Source organism: Dermochelys coriacea, chromosome 25, assembly GCF_009764565.3.
Source record: "Dermochelys coriacea isolate rDerCor1 chromosome 25, rDerCor1.pri.v4, whole genome shotgun sequence".
Classification (NCBI taxonomy): domain Eukaryota; kingdom Metazoa; phylum Chordata; order Testudines; family Dermochelyidae; genus Dermochelys; species Dermochelys coriacea.
Genome location: NC_050092.1, coordinates 11,397,555 through 11,412,136, shown reverse-complemented (window position 1 = coordinate 11,412,136; position 14,582 = coordinate 11,397,555). Strand labels below are relative to the sequence as shown.

The window sequence follows — 14,582 nt, the reverse complement described above, 5'->3', positions numbered from 1 at the left end:
AGGAAAGGACCAGCCAGCCTAGCTGAGCAGCCAACAATGGCAGATGTCTTCTCTCTGGCCAAAGGCACATTATTTAGCACAACACAAAAGGAAAGCAGGACTTATCTAGGAAAGCCCCATGAGACCACTATATGATCAAGGACCTTCTAGAGCCACCCATAAGGGACAGCATGGCTCAGGGACTTGGTGGCATCTTCCACCTCTAAGCCAGTGATTCAGATCCATGCCACTTTCAGTAGTTCCCATCAGACGGCTGTTCGGCAGCCTGTGCGTGGAATAAGTCAGGTGGGTCTCAGCCCAGTTCTCAGCAAGCGTGACGAAACCCACCCCAGCTGGTAGCGATGGGGTCTCATGGTGGCAGTGTCAGCCGCAAGCCCAGGAACTGGATGAGCCTAGGGGCTGCCCTCTCCTCTCCCCTAGAGATGGTCCGTCCAGGGCAGGGCTGCGGGGAAGCTTCTGCTGCCTTTCCTCTGGCTGCTTGGCGGATAAATAGGGCCCTTCTCTCTCAAACCCTGGCACCGACCTTCGCACGAGGCTCAATTAGAGACAAAAAATGAGAAATGAACCCCCAGGAGGCTGGTGGTGACTATGAGTTCCAAGATCCCAGGAGGATAAACAACAGGCAAACTGAGCCAAGAGGAATCTCCAGACCCCTGCGAACCCCTATCCAGGAGTGAGACATGATAACAACAGGCAGCTCCCTCTGATGTTACAAGCTACTGGCTCCATGGGCTCTCAACTCTGCTGCTTTGGCAACTGCAGGGTGATATGTTCCCCGTCTGGTGGCAGCTTTATTATGCCTCACAGGCTTGGCTAGGAGGCCGGAGGAGTTCTAGTTGAAATCATGGGGCTGGATTCCTCCTGTTTCCCTGTTGCCCACTGTGTGGAGTTGCATGGACAGAAGCAGAAGACAGAATTTGACCCTGGGTTCCCACCTACCTTCAGCCACACCTTTGGTCTGTAGGAGAGGGAGTCCAGGGCATGCTCATGTGAGCCGTGTTTCTTCGCCATTCTCCTGAGCTCAACAGAGTATGGGCTGTAGCTGTTCTTCCCAGTTGTGTGTTTGCTCAGCATCCTCTGATCTTACACACAAGGGGCCTATGGGCTGGACCCATCCACAAACCCCCAAGAACTAGCCCAGAAAGAAGGATGGGGAAGGAGGAGCAAACAGAGCCACTGCCTTTTAAAAAGCTGCTGGACAGTTTTCGACGGCTTTGGGACCCAACCCATTCCTTCTTCAGAGAATCTGTATTTTAAATTGAGTCTCTTTCTAAGGAGGGGCTGAGGTGGGTCAGGGTGTGTGTCTCAATCACAGTTGTTTCCAAAGTCGCAGGAAGATGAAGCTGGGAGCTTCCCTTTTTGCCTGCTTTGGAACCCTGCGTAGCTTGTTTAAAAAACATCCACACACTCCTGTCCGTCCCCCTTTGCTCCCTCCTTCCAGAGCTGACCCTAGCTCGCAGGAGGAAGCTGACCCCAGATAGCCTCCCCCAAACTCTGATTTATGTTCTCTGTAGCATAAATAAAGATGAGCTCCTATCTTCCTCCTTCTCCTTCTCTTTGATCTCATTCCCTCATTGAACTCATGCTGCAAAGTTGCCTTCCATAGACGTGAATGTCAAATCCTCCCTGACTCTCCCTTTAATAATCATTTCCCTTGCTTCGTTCTCCAACACTGCTGCTGCTGCTGAATTTCTTTCATCCCCCCACCCCGCTTAATCATATCTTCTCTCCTTTTCAAAGCCAACTTCTATACAGATAAACTATTGCCTCAGGTATCTTTCCCCTCACCCCCTCCTCCCACCACTGCCCTAAAAGTTGGTAATTTTCAGAGCCACCCTCCCTCCCATTGCACCTAGCTTTCACATTTGCATTGAGCAGAGGGAAGAGGATGCAGTGTTACTTACAGATGGGGTTTGTGGTATGGGGCTTCCTGCCCTGGTCTTCTTAGATATGGAGGGAGTTTTCATTAACTCGCGTTTCTTCCTTGAAAACATCTTTCCCAAAGGTAGAGCGAGATCTTTCTTGCGTCCCACCCCAGGCAATCCCCGGTCTCTTCGCTCCCTGCTGGGGTTCACTTTCTCTTTCTCTCTATTTCCATCCACCACGTCTTGATCTCTGGCCTGGCGTAGATGCCCCTGTGTAGCTGCAGCCTGCCCAGCTTAGGCGCAACTTCCTTAGCAGTTCAACCACATTAGCTCCCCGCTTAACTGTCAGGGCTGAGGCATGTGATACTGACTTATTTCCTGATTGGCGTGTCAGGCTAACCTGCAAATACTTCACAGGACAAGGCAAATGTGCAGAGAGAGAGACAACAGCAGCTTGATTCCTCTTTTCTTGTTTTGTTTTTAGAGGTTTGACTTTTATTTTTTTTTAAGTGGGGAAGGGAAAAATGGGTTGTGATCACGGTTTGTGGCGGGGGCCGGATTTCTCTCTTTGAGATGAGTTTTCCCCTGCGGGTTTAATTAGCCCTGTTTTCCAGATAGGAACTGAAGCCAGGAGAGATTAGAGGGGAAATTTTCATAGACACCAAGGAGAATTACGCCCCAACTCCTGCTCAGTTTCAGTGGGAGTCAGGCACCAAATCACCCTTTGTGCTTTTGAACTTCCCCCTATTTATTATACTTACCTGGCCCCTAGTGCCAGAGCACTTTACAAGCTTTATTTGTATAATGTATTTATCCCCTGCTCCCATTTTACAGATGGGAACTCAGGCCCAGAGAGATGAAGTGACTTGTCCAAGGTCAGAGAGGACATCAGTGGCAGAGGAGGGAATCAAACCTTGGGGCAGGGACTGTCTTTTTGTTCTGTGTTTGTACAGCGCCTAGAACAGGGGGGTCCTGGTCCACAACTACGGCTCCTAGGTGCTACATTGGTAACACAAACCAATCTTAATCATCCCCTGCAGCCCAGCCCAGTGCCTCAACCACAATACCACCCCCCTCCTCCACCCCTCTGGTTTCCTAGAAGCAACATAGTTTATGGCATCCAAGACATTAGATTATTTTACAAAATCTTTGTCTAACTGCACCTGCTGAGTGGCTGAGCGAGGGCCTCGCTTTGTGAGCAGGTCCTGAGAGGTTCTGCCTAGCCACCATGCGTATGCCGTCAGGTACAATTAGCCTGTGGAACTCATTGCCACACTGTGCCATTAAAGCCAACAGTTTAGCGATATTAAAAGAGGGATTAGAGACACTGGTACGGGAAATCCAGGGTTACAATAGTAAATGTTAGAAATAACTGAGAAGGGGATATAAACCCTCATGCTTCATGGCATAAGGAAATTGTGACTGTGGTCACTCAGCAGGTAAGTCCCCGGGCAGGTTATCCTGCAGCAGCAGGATTCTTGCACCTTCCTCTAAAGGATCTTGGTACTTGCCACTATCAGAGATAGGAAGCAGAGCCAACCTAGTCTGACAGTTTCCTGGGTCCATTCTTGCTGACTGCAATGCGGAGAGAGGGCAAGCCACACCTTGCAAGATTGGGCCCAATTAACCCATTCTGTGGCCCCTGGAGGGGAGACAGGTAATTAAGGATTAGAGCCAGTGTGGGGAGAACCAAACTTATAGGGCAAGAGAGAGTGAAGACCTAGGAGAGAGGTAGCTGGGGATTTCTGCTCTCTGGGAAAGGAACCGCAGAGGGGCCTACAGGAAGGAGCTTGTGCCCTGGGACAGTCCTGAAGGGTGAGGCAGCTGGGGACAAGGCCACTCCTAAAGCAGGCCTGGGAGAGGAGATTGCAGGGAAGAAGCCCTGAGAGTCAGGGAAGAAGACCTTGGCAGATCATTTGAGGGGGATGAAGAGTCTGTGGAGGATTGAGTCTGGAGGAGTTGGAGTTTGTTCCCCAGAAGGCGTGGGACTTTTCGTGTGACCCAGCTGGAGAGCCAGGTCACCGCACAGACCGCCAGAGGAGGAGGGAGAGGCAGACGGGCTGCAACACTGGGTCTTGCAAGAAGGAGGTGCTCTGGATAGTGAGACTATAGGGTGACTACTGGGAAAGGAAGGGTCAGCTGGTATGCTTGCGTATTTCTTGTTGCTAGCTCTGTCCCCCCTGCCCCTGATGAGGTATGGCTGGGTTGTGGGTTTGAGTCTCAGTTCCTCCATTCCTGTGTTTGGGGCAGGGCTGCAGGGTGTTTTTAAGGTGGCTTTAAGCCATCTCTGCACTCCCTGAGTTCTGGGCTGTTCAAGGCGCTTCTTGGCTCCTGGTGCATGCTAGAGCAGCCTCAGGGCTGTTGTCCTTATGCTCCGCTTCCCATGCCCCCCTGGACCCTGGCAATGCTCTGTGGCTGCAAATATCCACTCTATCTGCTGGAAGCAGAGGTGGTATGGAGCCCTTATTCCCATTCTACAGCAGCCACGGAGCAAGGAGGCCCCCAGCACAAGGAGTATTCTCAGGGGCCCCTTCCACCCACTTTAAGCCCCTGCCCTCACGTAACTGAGAACTGGTCCCAGTCAGTGCAATTTAAGGGCTTGATCCTCGAGTTATCAGGCAAACTGCCCACTGCAGTCGGTTGCCTGCGTAGGGACTGAAGGATTGGGCCGCATGGCTGAAAGTCTCTAGTTGCATGGAGCAAGCTGAGGAATCTGCTTGTGGCTGGGGATTTGCCTGCGGAGTGGTGCTAGGTTGGGTATCTGCTGCAGTTAAAAGTGGTCTCACGGGAGACCAAAGTTCCAAATTTGAGCTGCTCGGCATTATTAACCCACAGATGGCCGGGCTAGGCTGGGCCGATCTCTTTAGGTCAGAGGTTCTCAAACTGGGGGGCACAGAATGTATTCAGGGTGGGGGCATAAGAAGCTTTAGGAGGGGGGAAAAACGTACTGCACACATTTTACCCACGGCAATGAATGGCTGGCGAAGGCAATTCCTCCAGACAGATCAGGTCCTCGAGTGGTGCTGGGTGTTTGACTGCCGGTGGCTCTGTGATTGTGACGGATTTCTGTGACGCTTGCCGAGCACGGTACAAAGTCTTTGCCATCGAAACATGACTCCGTTGGCTACGACACGGTGTGCACGTCTCTCTGAGTGTCGACTGCCATTGCAGTCTTGCTTTTGCGCTGAGGACAATGGCGCATTGGTGCTGTTTAAATCAATGCTGGGCTGTTTGTAAGATTGCGTGAGGGTTGCATGTTGGTATACTTGTGTGGCGGGGGTGTGTGTGTTTGCATAAACTACTGCAGACACAAAGAAGGGGGGGGCAATCAAAAAAGTTTGAGAACCGCTCCTCTCGGTGAACTCTGCTGCCGCCCGTTGGCAAGAAGGGGCAGTGAAACCATGGAAAACGGTGCGTTCCCTGACATTGTTCAGGCCTCCCCTCTGAGCGCTCGAGAAGATGGTGACTCTGTCTCCGAAACTGATGGCTTTGGGTTTAACACTTTAGCCTTTTCTCAGTTTCAATTTCTGACCAGGAAGGAAAACTTTTTCTTGACTCTTGGTATTTGTACGATGGTAGCACCTAGAGGCCCCGACGGTGTGGTGAGCAGATGCCCCGATTTTACAGGGGAAATCCCGAGATTTGGGGCTTTGTCTTATATAGACACCTATTTCCCCCCATCCCAATTTTTCACACTTGCTGTCTGGTCACCCTACCAGATGGGCGCCAAGCGCTGTACGGACACAAAGTAAGAGACAGTCCCGGCCCCAAAGAGCTTACCAGCTAAATGGCCAAATGGCTGGGAGAGGAAACAGGTGCACGGCTGCTACTCTGAAACCTGTCATTATGCAAGGCACTGAATTTAGCCGTATAGAGTGGAAATCATTTTTTAAAATTTGTTAGTCTCTAAGGTGCCACAAGTACTCCTTTTCTTTTTGCGAATACAGACTAACACGGCTGCTACTCTGAAAAAAGGTGCAGAGAAGGGAAGTGACTTCACCCAGCAGGTCAATGGCCAAGCTAGAAATCTATAGCTCCCCTTCCAGCGCCATATCTGCTAGGCTGTCCTGCTTCTCCTTTCCCACCTTCTTTTCTTTCTCCTTTTTCTTGCTTCCTCTCTCTCTTCTATTCCTGTCTCACACGTTTGGTTCTCTAGGTGTTTACGTGGGAGCCACCCCCATGGTATCTGAAAGAATTTCTCTCCCACATTACGCAAGAACTCTATGATTAGACTCCCTGGCCAAACTCCCCTTCCCCACCCCCCAAAGGGGGCATATTTTAGTGAGGGAGTTATTTTTACCTTGTAAAATGGTTACCCTGTCTTTTTACTTAAAGGGGGGGGGGGGCGTGACGCTCATTTATACCAGGCTCTGTGACTGCAAACAAAAAAGCAACATTGCAAGGACAGTCTGATCCAAAAGTTCAGCGGAATCATTTCAGATGTAGGGCACGTCTACACTTAAAACGATGCACTGGCACAGGTGGCAATTTAATGAAGAGACTCAAGCTGACGGGAGAGAGCTCTCCCATCAGCTTTATTAATCCACCTCCCCGAGAGCCTCTCCTGCCGACACAGCGCTGTCTGCAAGCGGGGTGCTGGAACAATTTGTATAGCGGGGGTGCTGAGAGCCATTGAACCAAACTGTAGAGCTTGTATCTGATGAAAACCACTTCAAGCCAGGGGGTGCAGCAGCACCTCCAGCACCCCTAGTTCCAGCAGCTATGTCTGGGTTAGGTCGGTATAACTACATTACTTGGGGTGTGGATTTCAGCCCTGAGTGATGTAATTACACCCATATGGGTCTGTAGTGTAGACCAGGCCTCAGCGTGCCCTGGGTGTCGAGGATCTGGTGATGCTAAGACAAGACCGTGGATTATATACGTCCAGATGTGGCCTATGTTCGGGAGCCCAGAAAACAGCAGGGGGAGCTCTGACTGGTGCTGGTGCTGTGGTCAGAGGCCAGGCAATCTCCAGCAATTGGGTTCTCTGAAATCCCGTCACGAGGGGTCGCTGTTGGAGTACTTTAGACTCATGGAAAGGGACTGAGGTTGTTTTCTCTCCTGCGCAGGGACCGAGCCCTCTCTGCGGGTTCGATGGACACATGGTCCTTGTATGATGCTGCTCTGGATGAGAGGGTTCTCCATGGCTCTCTCCCCCTCTACAGGCTTCCTCTGTCCTTGGGGACAGCCCGGCGACAGGAGCCATATAAGTCCCTGAATAGCTGGGCTATCTCCATTTTACAGCTGGGGAAGCGGCCACACCGATATGATGTGACTTACCCTGGCTCGCACAGAAAATCGGTGGCACAACCAGGACTTGGATCCATGTCCCCTGAGCACTGATCCCCGCTGTAACCACTAGGCCAGCCTTCCTCTCGACATCTCGCTCTGCTCTCTGCCTCCCACTGTTCAGCGCTGGCAGGTGGGTCCTTTCAAAGAACACGAATTAGCAGGGAAGAACAAATCTCTCTAGCTAGAGCAGTTGGGGATGGAGCGTCTTTTTGTTCTGTGTCTCTACGGCACCCAGCATGATGGGGTCGTGCTCCGTGATTGGGGATCCCAGGTGCTCCTGCAATACACATAATAATGGGTCAAACTGGAAAAAAGAGAAGGACTGAAAGTAATAGACTCCCCGGCTCAGATTCTGTTCTATGTCCCTGTTCAACTCCTGAAGCAGAGAACCAAGTGTGGCCCGCTGTATGAACGCTGCTAACAGAAGTGGGGTGCCTAGGGGAAGGGCGACTCAGCAAATCTTGAATAACTGGTAATCTCTGGGGAGGTAACTGCAAGTGACTATGGTTCTCTCCAGAGAGATCAATGAAACCCCTGCAGCCAAGCGCCCCCACCCTTGTGGTATGTCTGGAGCTGGCATGGGATGTGAAATGTGCAATTTGGGCTGCTGTGCTCGGGTAATTAATTATTTGAATTAATTGTTATTTCCGTAATGTCATCTATGTGCCAAGGGTTTAGCTTCATGGTGCTGGCACAGAAGGAAGGTGGCAGAGGCAGGAGAGCAGCAATTCAGTCCTTCTTCCCTCCCCCCACTGCCCGGCGGAGAGGAAACACCAACATCTTCAAAAGATGACTCTACCTAAGGCTGCCTTAATTTTGGGGAGTCCAGTTCGAGACTTCACCGGCCTCGGTTTTTTCAGAGGCATTGAGCTCTTGGGGCCAGAAGTACAAAAGAGCTCGGGGCTGGATTTTCAAGTACTCACTACCCATAATTACAGCCCGGCTGGCTGAGCTCTGGAGACTCCAGCCTTTGGTGTTCCTGGAGCTGCAGGGTCTCAGCACCTCTGGAAATCAAGCTAAAGGTGTCTCATACTGGACCCCCCAAGATCCCTGGCTGAAGAGGGTGAGTGCCCACTGACATTCCTCTGGGGGCCATAGATCCTGCTCCCGATGAGTCCAGTGGGAGCATGAGGAAAGGCACAATGTTTTTGATCCATTTCCCCTGCTGGTTGTGTGGGTCCCTCACACAGGAACAGCGGGGGAGAGTGGGGGGACCTAGGTATTGCCAACCCCAGTTTAAAAAAAATAAAATCACAAGTGTTGTTGTCGTCCCCCCAAAAAATCATGAGATTGGCTTAAAAAGCATCAATTGTTTCCAAATAATAAACATCAGGTCCTTTCTATTTGCCTTCTGGCATGGGAGCCTTTAGGAGTCACATTTTCAAGCTTTTCTCCATAAATATGAGGACTAGAAACTTATTCTCCCCCCCACTTTTTTGTAGGAAAGTTGAGATTGTCATGTACTCACAGGACTCCAGCAGCTGGAGCTTTTTTCTTTTCTTTTCTTTTTTAAATCCGGCACCAGATACAGTGAGGGATGGCAACATTGGAAATGTTATTTAATAAATTAAAAAATGTGGTGGCAACCTCAGTGAAATTGGCAAGGGAGGGGCGGATGTAGGACCTGAGATTGCATCCAACCCTCTTTGAAACTTACTAGATTTCCAGCTGAGGGCACCAACACCCCTTTAATCAGATCACTGGATCAGTCCCAAACTCCAGGGAGGCTCACAGCCTGGGTCACACTTGCTGGGAGTGGAAGAGCGTGAGGTTAATCAGCTCTGGATGTCCTCTCCTGGGAGAGGCACATGTGACTGTTTGTGTATCACCAGGAGGAGTGAGCCTTCTGGCTGGGTGGCTCTGTTTGTATCCCTGCCTGTAAATCACAATGTCCCTTGGAATTTTCCAAGGGTGGAGGGGAGAAGTCTGGGGTTTTTCTAGCAATGACTTTTGCCTCCCCTGGGAGCACAGAATACGTATTCCCACTCAGGCACTGGGTTGAACTTGGTTCCTTATTCCTAATTCCTTAATCATAGTTCTCAGATGCATATCTGTAGCCAACCAGGCCATGGGTGGTCAGGCTTAGTGGTTGAAATGAGAGTTTGGCCTGCCAGTTAGAGCTGGGTCCAGGGTGGGCAGAGTCCAGGAATGAGCCAGGGGTCAATACTGGAGGGACAGAAGCCGAATGCCAGAACCAGAAGGTGAACCAGACGTGGAGTTGAGGATTGAATCCAAAAATCAGAATCCGGAGTGGAATGGGGGCTGGAGCCAGAGCAGGTTCAGAAATGAAGCTGGATTGGGGACTGGAAGCAGAGCAGGAGTAGAGCAAGTACAGCTACAGGCATGGTACACATTGAGCAGCCACTGATCTGGGTGTCAGGCTTATGAGTAGGGCTGCTAAACCAGCAGCCAGTCAGGGGATGTGGCTGCTCTCAGTCCCAAGCTGAGTGCAAGAGAGCTCGCTTCTTGTCTACCAGACAGGTTAGTCAGGGAGCCTGGCAAGAGCTGGGCCCAGCTGCTTTGGCCCCTGACAACATTCAAAGACTGAATAACGTTTAATCAATATAAGGTTAAATTTTTAGAAATTCATCACATTAAATGTGATTGAATTTTAGAACAATAGTTATCCGGGTCATCCCGCTTGCCCAGTAGCACCCTACCCGTCTTCTGGAATTTCCCCAGTATTCCAAGATTGATTATAGATTAACACTGGTGGGCTGGAAGAGCTCCTCAACCAATTATTTTAGGACTCTTGGGTACTTCACCTTCTGAAAAGACCCTGTTTGCTCCTCTAGTTCCTCAATATGGGGTGAAGGGGAGAGAAGCTGGTGACACGGGCCACCACTTTTCACAAAGAAATGCTTTGGGTCAGGGAGTGATGTGCCCCAGCTCCTTCAGAAGAGCCTGGTGGTTGTAGTGGCCTGTCATCTACAGTCCAAGAAGCATTTTGTCACCTACAACCAGTCGAAACCCAGCTTCATCCTTAGTCAAGCGCCATTTGTGGAATGGAAGTGGGGCGGGTGTGTGGCATATGCCAGCATAGTACTTAGGAGTAAAGCATCAGATCAGGGGCCGATGTGGCCCTGCTCCTTCGGAACAGTCTTGACAATGCAGGGATGTGTCAGCTGGGGTGACCCAACAATCATTTTGTTATGTAAAGTCAGTCAAAACCCAGTTCCTTATTCAAGCCCCATTTGCTAAATAGAAGTGACAAGGAAGTGAGAGAGAATGAGAGAACTAGCATGGCAAATGCTAGTCCTGTGGCTCCAGGCACCACTGGAAAGCGCTCGGATACCACTGTGATGAGCGCAGTAAAAAGACCTATACAGAACGGAACAGCAAATGGTAACATATTGCTTAGAAATTCAGCTTTGACTCAGGAAGTTACACAACCCAGCTGTGCCAGAACCAAGTGGCTGCTAGGACGGCTCATGTGGGCTGACCCAAGAAGCAGTTTGTCACTTTCAGCCAGTCAGTGTCCAGTTCCTTATTGGAATAATTAGTAAACAAATCATTATTTACTCCTATAAATTGTTCTAAAAATTCAATCCCATTTAGAAACATCACCGAAATAAAAATGTAATCATACGAGGATGAATATTATTAAAACCATTGGCCTTTGAAGAGGGAATCAATTTCTGCCTTCTGGCACGTGCCAGGTCTGCTCTTTGGGCCAGATCCTCAGCTGATGTAAATCAGTGCAGCTCCATTGAATTTAATGCGACCAGATCCCCAGCCAGCATAAATCAGTACAATTCCACTGAAATCAGTGGGCCAGATATTTAGCCAGTGTAGCTCCAGAGAAGTCAATGAGGCTGCACTGATTTATACCAGATGAGAATCTAACCCTGGAGTTGTTCCTTGTTACGGCTCCACCAGTGCAACTCGCTAACACAGACATGCTGCACTCACGTTAACCATGACTTGCGATGGTACAACACCGTAACTGGCACGATTTACACTGGTGTAATGATTCTACACAGGGGTTTTGCACCAGTACAAAAAAGTTCAGCGTAGGCAAGACCACTCGCATGAGGGGCAGCGAGAACACACAGAGATAGGTGCTTGGAGAGTCTTGATAGGGAAGAAGGAAGCGTTATCTCAGTTTCTGAAAAAGCCATGAAGATTTCTGAGAGTTAGGGTGACGTGTGCCTCCTGCCATGCAAATATCCTTGTTCCCAGTCCTGTGCTCGGTCCATCAGATCCAGCTGTCACACTCTGATTGTCTTCAGATCCCTTCTGGAGATCTCTCTCTTAGCCCCGGTTTATGATGAGCCCTGATCTGTCTCATAAAACAATCAGATGCTTGGGTTTATGAACTGAAATCCATCCCTTGCCCAGCAATCTAGATGTGCTGCCTGCATGGTGGTATGGTATAACACTGTGGTTCTCGGGGCACATTTTTTGGTGGCTTCAGAGTGCGGCCATCAACTCTTGCTGGTGGCCGCTCTCACACTTTTTTTGAATTACTTGATTAGCTTTAGGAAAACCAAATAAATATGCACGTAGACATGTCCAAACCATTGTAATTTATTTATTGCTAGCTAGCAAGTCTGTTGTGAAAAGTGCTATTAACAAACATACAAGTAACACTTTTCACAGCAGACTTACTCAACCCTGGCAAGCCTGGGGACAAATTAAGCCCTAGATGGAGGGCTGTGGGAGGCAGTGGGGGCCCGGGGAGATGGGCATGGGGGGCTGGAGCCTGAAGCCCCGTGGCCAGAGCTTGCTGCCCCGCCACCCCACGGCTGACACCCAAAGCCTGAGCCCCACCGCCCCTGGGATGGTGGGGAACTCACTGGCTGCCTGCTCCTCCAGCATTGTGCCCCAGGTGTCTCCAGAGGGGGGCAGGGCCCAACGCCTGCTGCTGGCCCCAGCATCCAGGAGAAACAGAGAGGGGGAGGGGGCTCTACTTTGCCCTCCCCCCACCACAGCCCAGGAGGCAGTGGCCCCAAGAAAAGCCCCTGGTGGTCGCATGGGGCTACGGTGGTTGCATTTAGAAACAGCTGCTCTCACCCTTGTGTTTGCCTGGATTCACCAGTCTGCTGTGAGGAGCTTGGCCTGCCCACTGCTAAACTGTATTGTATTATGTCCAGCAGAGTGGAGGTTGCTGAGTGGTCTGGGCAGAAATCTGGGGAGAAAGGGGGCAAAACCTGATTCTTTTCTCCTCCCCTCCCCCCAGCCCCCGAACATTTTCATGTGAAATTTCAGATTTCTGTTCCCTCCAGAGCCAGTGAGCCACCCTCCCTATTGGTATCTGGACACCATGCTGATGGGTGCGACTGATGAGACAGATTGGATTAGATGTGTATGGGGATAGATGGGTGCATAGATAAATAGAGGGGCTGTATGGGGATGGATAGATAGATACACAGATAGAGGGGGTGTATGAGGATGGATAGTTACATAGATAGAGGGGTGTATGGGGATGGATAGATAGATACATAGATAGAGGGGCTGTATGGGGATGGATAGATAGATAGAGGGGGTGTATGGGGATAGATTAGATTAGATTAGATTAGATTAGATTAGATTAGATTAGATTAGATTGGATGTATGGGGATAGGCCATGGTGTCTCAGTGGTAAAATCAAGTCTGTTGAGAAATGGTGCTACCTACCCACATTGTTCTGTCACACGTGCCACACCCTCATTATGATACACTCCTTGATACACGCCTGGGTGACACCCAGTTACTCCTGAGAACAGCGATCTTAAATTTTCCACTGAATGTATCCGATGAAGTGAGCTGTAGCTCACAAAAGCTTATGTTCAGATAAATTTGTTAGTCTCTAAGGTGCCACAAGTCCTCCTTTTTTTTTTGTGAATACAGACTGACACGGCTGCTACTCTGAAACCGATCTTAATTCTGTTGCCCTGGGAAAGTGACACATAAATGGGTCATATGTGGTTGGGACCTGATTGACACTGGGAGCTGCTGGGGGCTGGGCTAGGGTTTGTCCAGCACAGTGGAAAGAACAGGAGTACTTATGGCACCTTAGAGATTAACAGCCCACTTCATTGAATGCATAGAATGGAACATATAGTAAGATAGATATAGATATAGATATATACACATACAGATAAGTTGGAAGTTACCATACAAACTGTGAGAGGCTAATTAGTTTAGATGAGCTATTATCAGCAGGAGAAAAAAACTTTTGTAGTGATAATCAAGACGACCCATTTAGACAGTTGACAAGAAGGTGTGAGGATACTTAATTTAAGAAAAAAGAAAAGGAGTACTTGTGGCACCTTAGAGACTAACAAATTTATTAGAGCATAAGCTTTCGTGAGCTACAGCTCACTTCATCAGAAATGCATCCGATGAAGTGAGCTGTAGCTCACGAAAGCTTATGCTCTAATAAATTTGTTAGTCTCTAAGGTGCCACAAGTCCTCCTTTTCTTTTTGCGAATACAGACTAACACGGCTGCTACTCTGAAACCTACTTAATTTAAGGAAATAGATTAAAACTGTGTAATGACCCAGCCGCTCCCAGTCTCTATTCAAACCCAAGTTAATGGTATCTAGTTTGCATATTAATTCAAGCTCAGCAGTTTCTCGTTGGAGGTGTTCAGCAGAGAGAGAATAATAAGGGGGGGGGGAATGGATGGGATGCAGCTGACACCCCCAACTTCCAGTAGAAAGAGCACCTTTTTCTGCTATGGGAAGCAACTTTCTGTCCAGCCTGCTGGTAGCAGAAAGAAGCCTCACCAAGCCCTGCCCTGAGGATTTTCTAAGCCGAATGAGCTCACTGCCCTGGTATGCCTTGGAGGGCTGGGAAGGCAATCAGCATCCTGGGGCATACCCCATCCTCAGCTTGGGCTCCTTCCCCCCCCCCCCGCCTCTCCTGCTGGTAATAGCTCACCTTACCTGATCGCTCTCCTACAGTCTGTATGGTAACACCCATTGTTTCATGTTCTGGGTGTATATAAAATCTCCCCACTTTATTTTCCACTGCATGCATCCGATGAAGTGAGCTGTAGCTCACGAAAGCTTATGCTCTAATAAATTTGTTAGTCTCTAAGGTGCCACAAGTCCTCCTTTCCTGTTCTTTCTGTGGATGAATTAGGACAGCCCCCTGTGTGTGGGGAGAAAGGGGGTGAATAGCGGCATCCATCACTGCAGCATGCCCAGCCCTATAGTGTGTGTGAGGGAGGGGGCAGGGGGTTGAGTGTACACAGGAGGGCTGGCAGGCTTGTAGGGCTCACTGTGTGTTTGAAGAGGCCGGGTATGCCCAGGTGTCTGGGAGAGGGGCCCAGAGCATCTGACATAAGCAATGATTAATTTGTGCCAGGGCTGAGAGCCCCAGCACCTCTAGGCTTGGCAGATCATAGTCCCGGCACATCTGGTCTCGCCTGAGCCCTGGCACCTCTTCGTTACAAACTAAGCACTGGACATAAGGGATTGTGAACGCACGTGTGT

At 49.8% G+C, this 14,582-nt stretch overlaps 1 protein-coding gene across 2 annotated transcripts in view; it reads right to left on the bottom strand.

Annotated features, from left to right (window-relative positions):
• ARHGAP45 (Rho GTPase activating protein 45) overlaps nt 1–2,345 on the bottom strand; it is a 46,101-nt gene extending 43,756 nt beyond the window's left edge. Inside the window, exon 1 of one of the 2 annotated variants that reach the window (XM_038384051.2) lies at nt 1,905–2,345. In XM_038384051.2, coding sequence (XP_038239979.1) covers nt 1,905–1,994 — 90 coding nt within the window. In that variant the 5' untranslated portion in view covers nt 1,995–2,345. Of the gene's footprint in view, nt 1–939; nt 1,871–1,904 lie in introns of those variants that run through there. The other variant, XM_038384050.2, reaches the window with a different exon arrangement.
• Between the last annotated feature and the right edge of the window lie 12,237 nt (nt 2,346–14,582).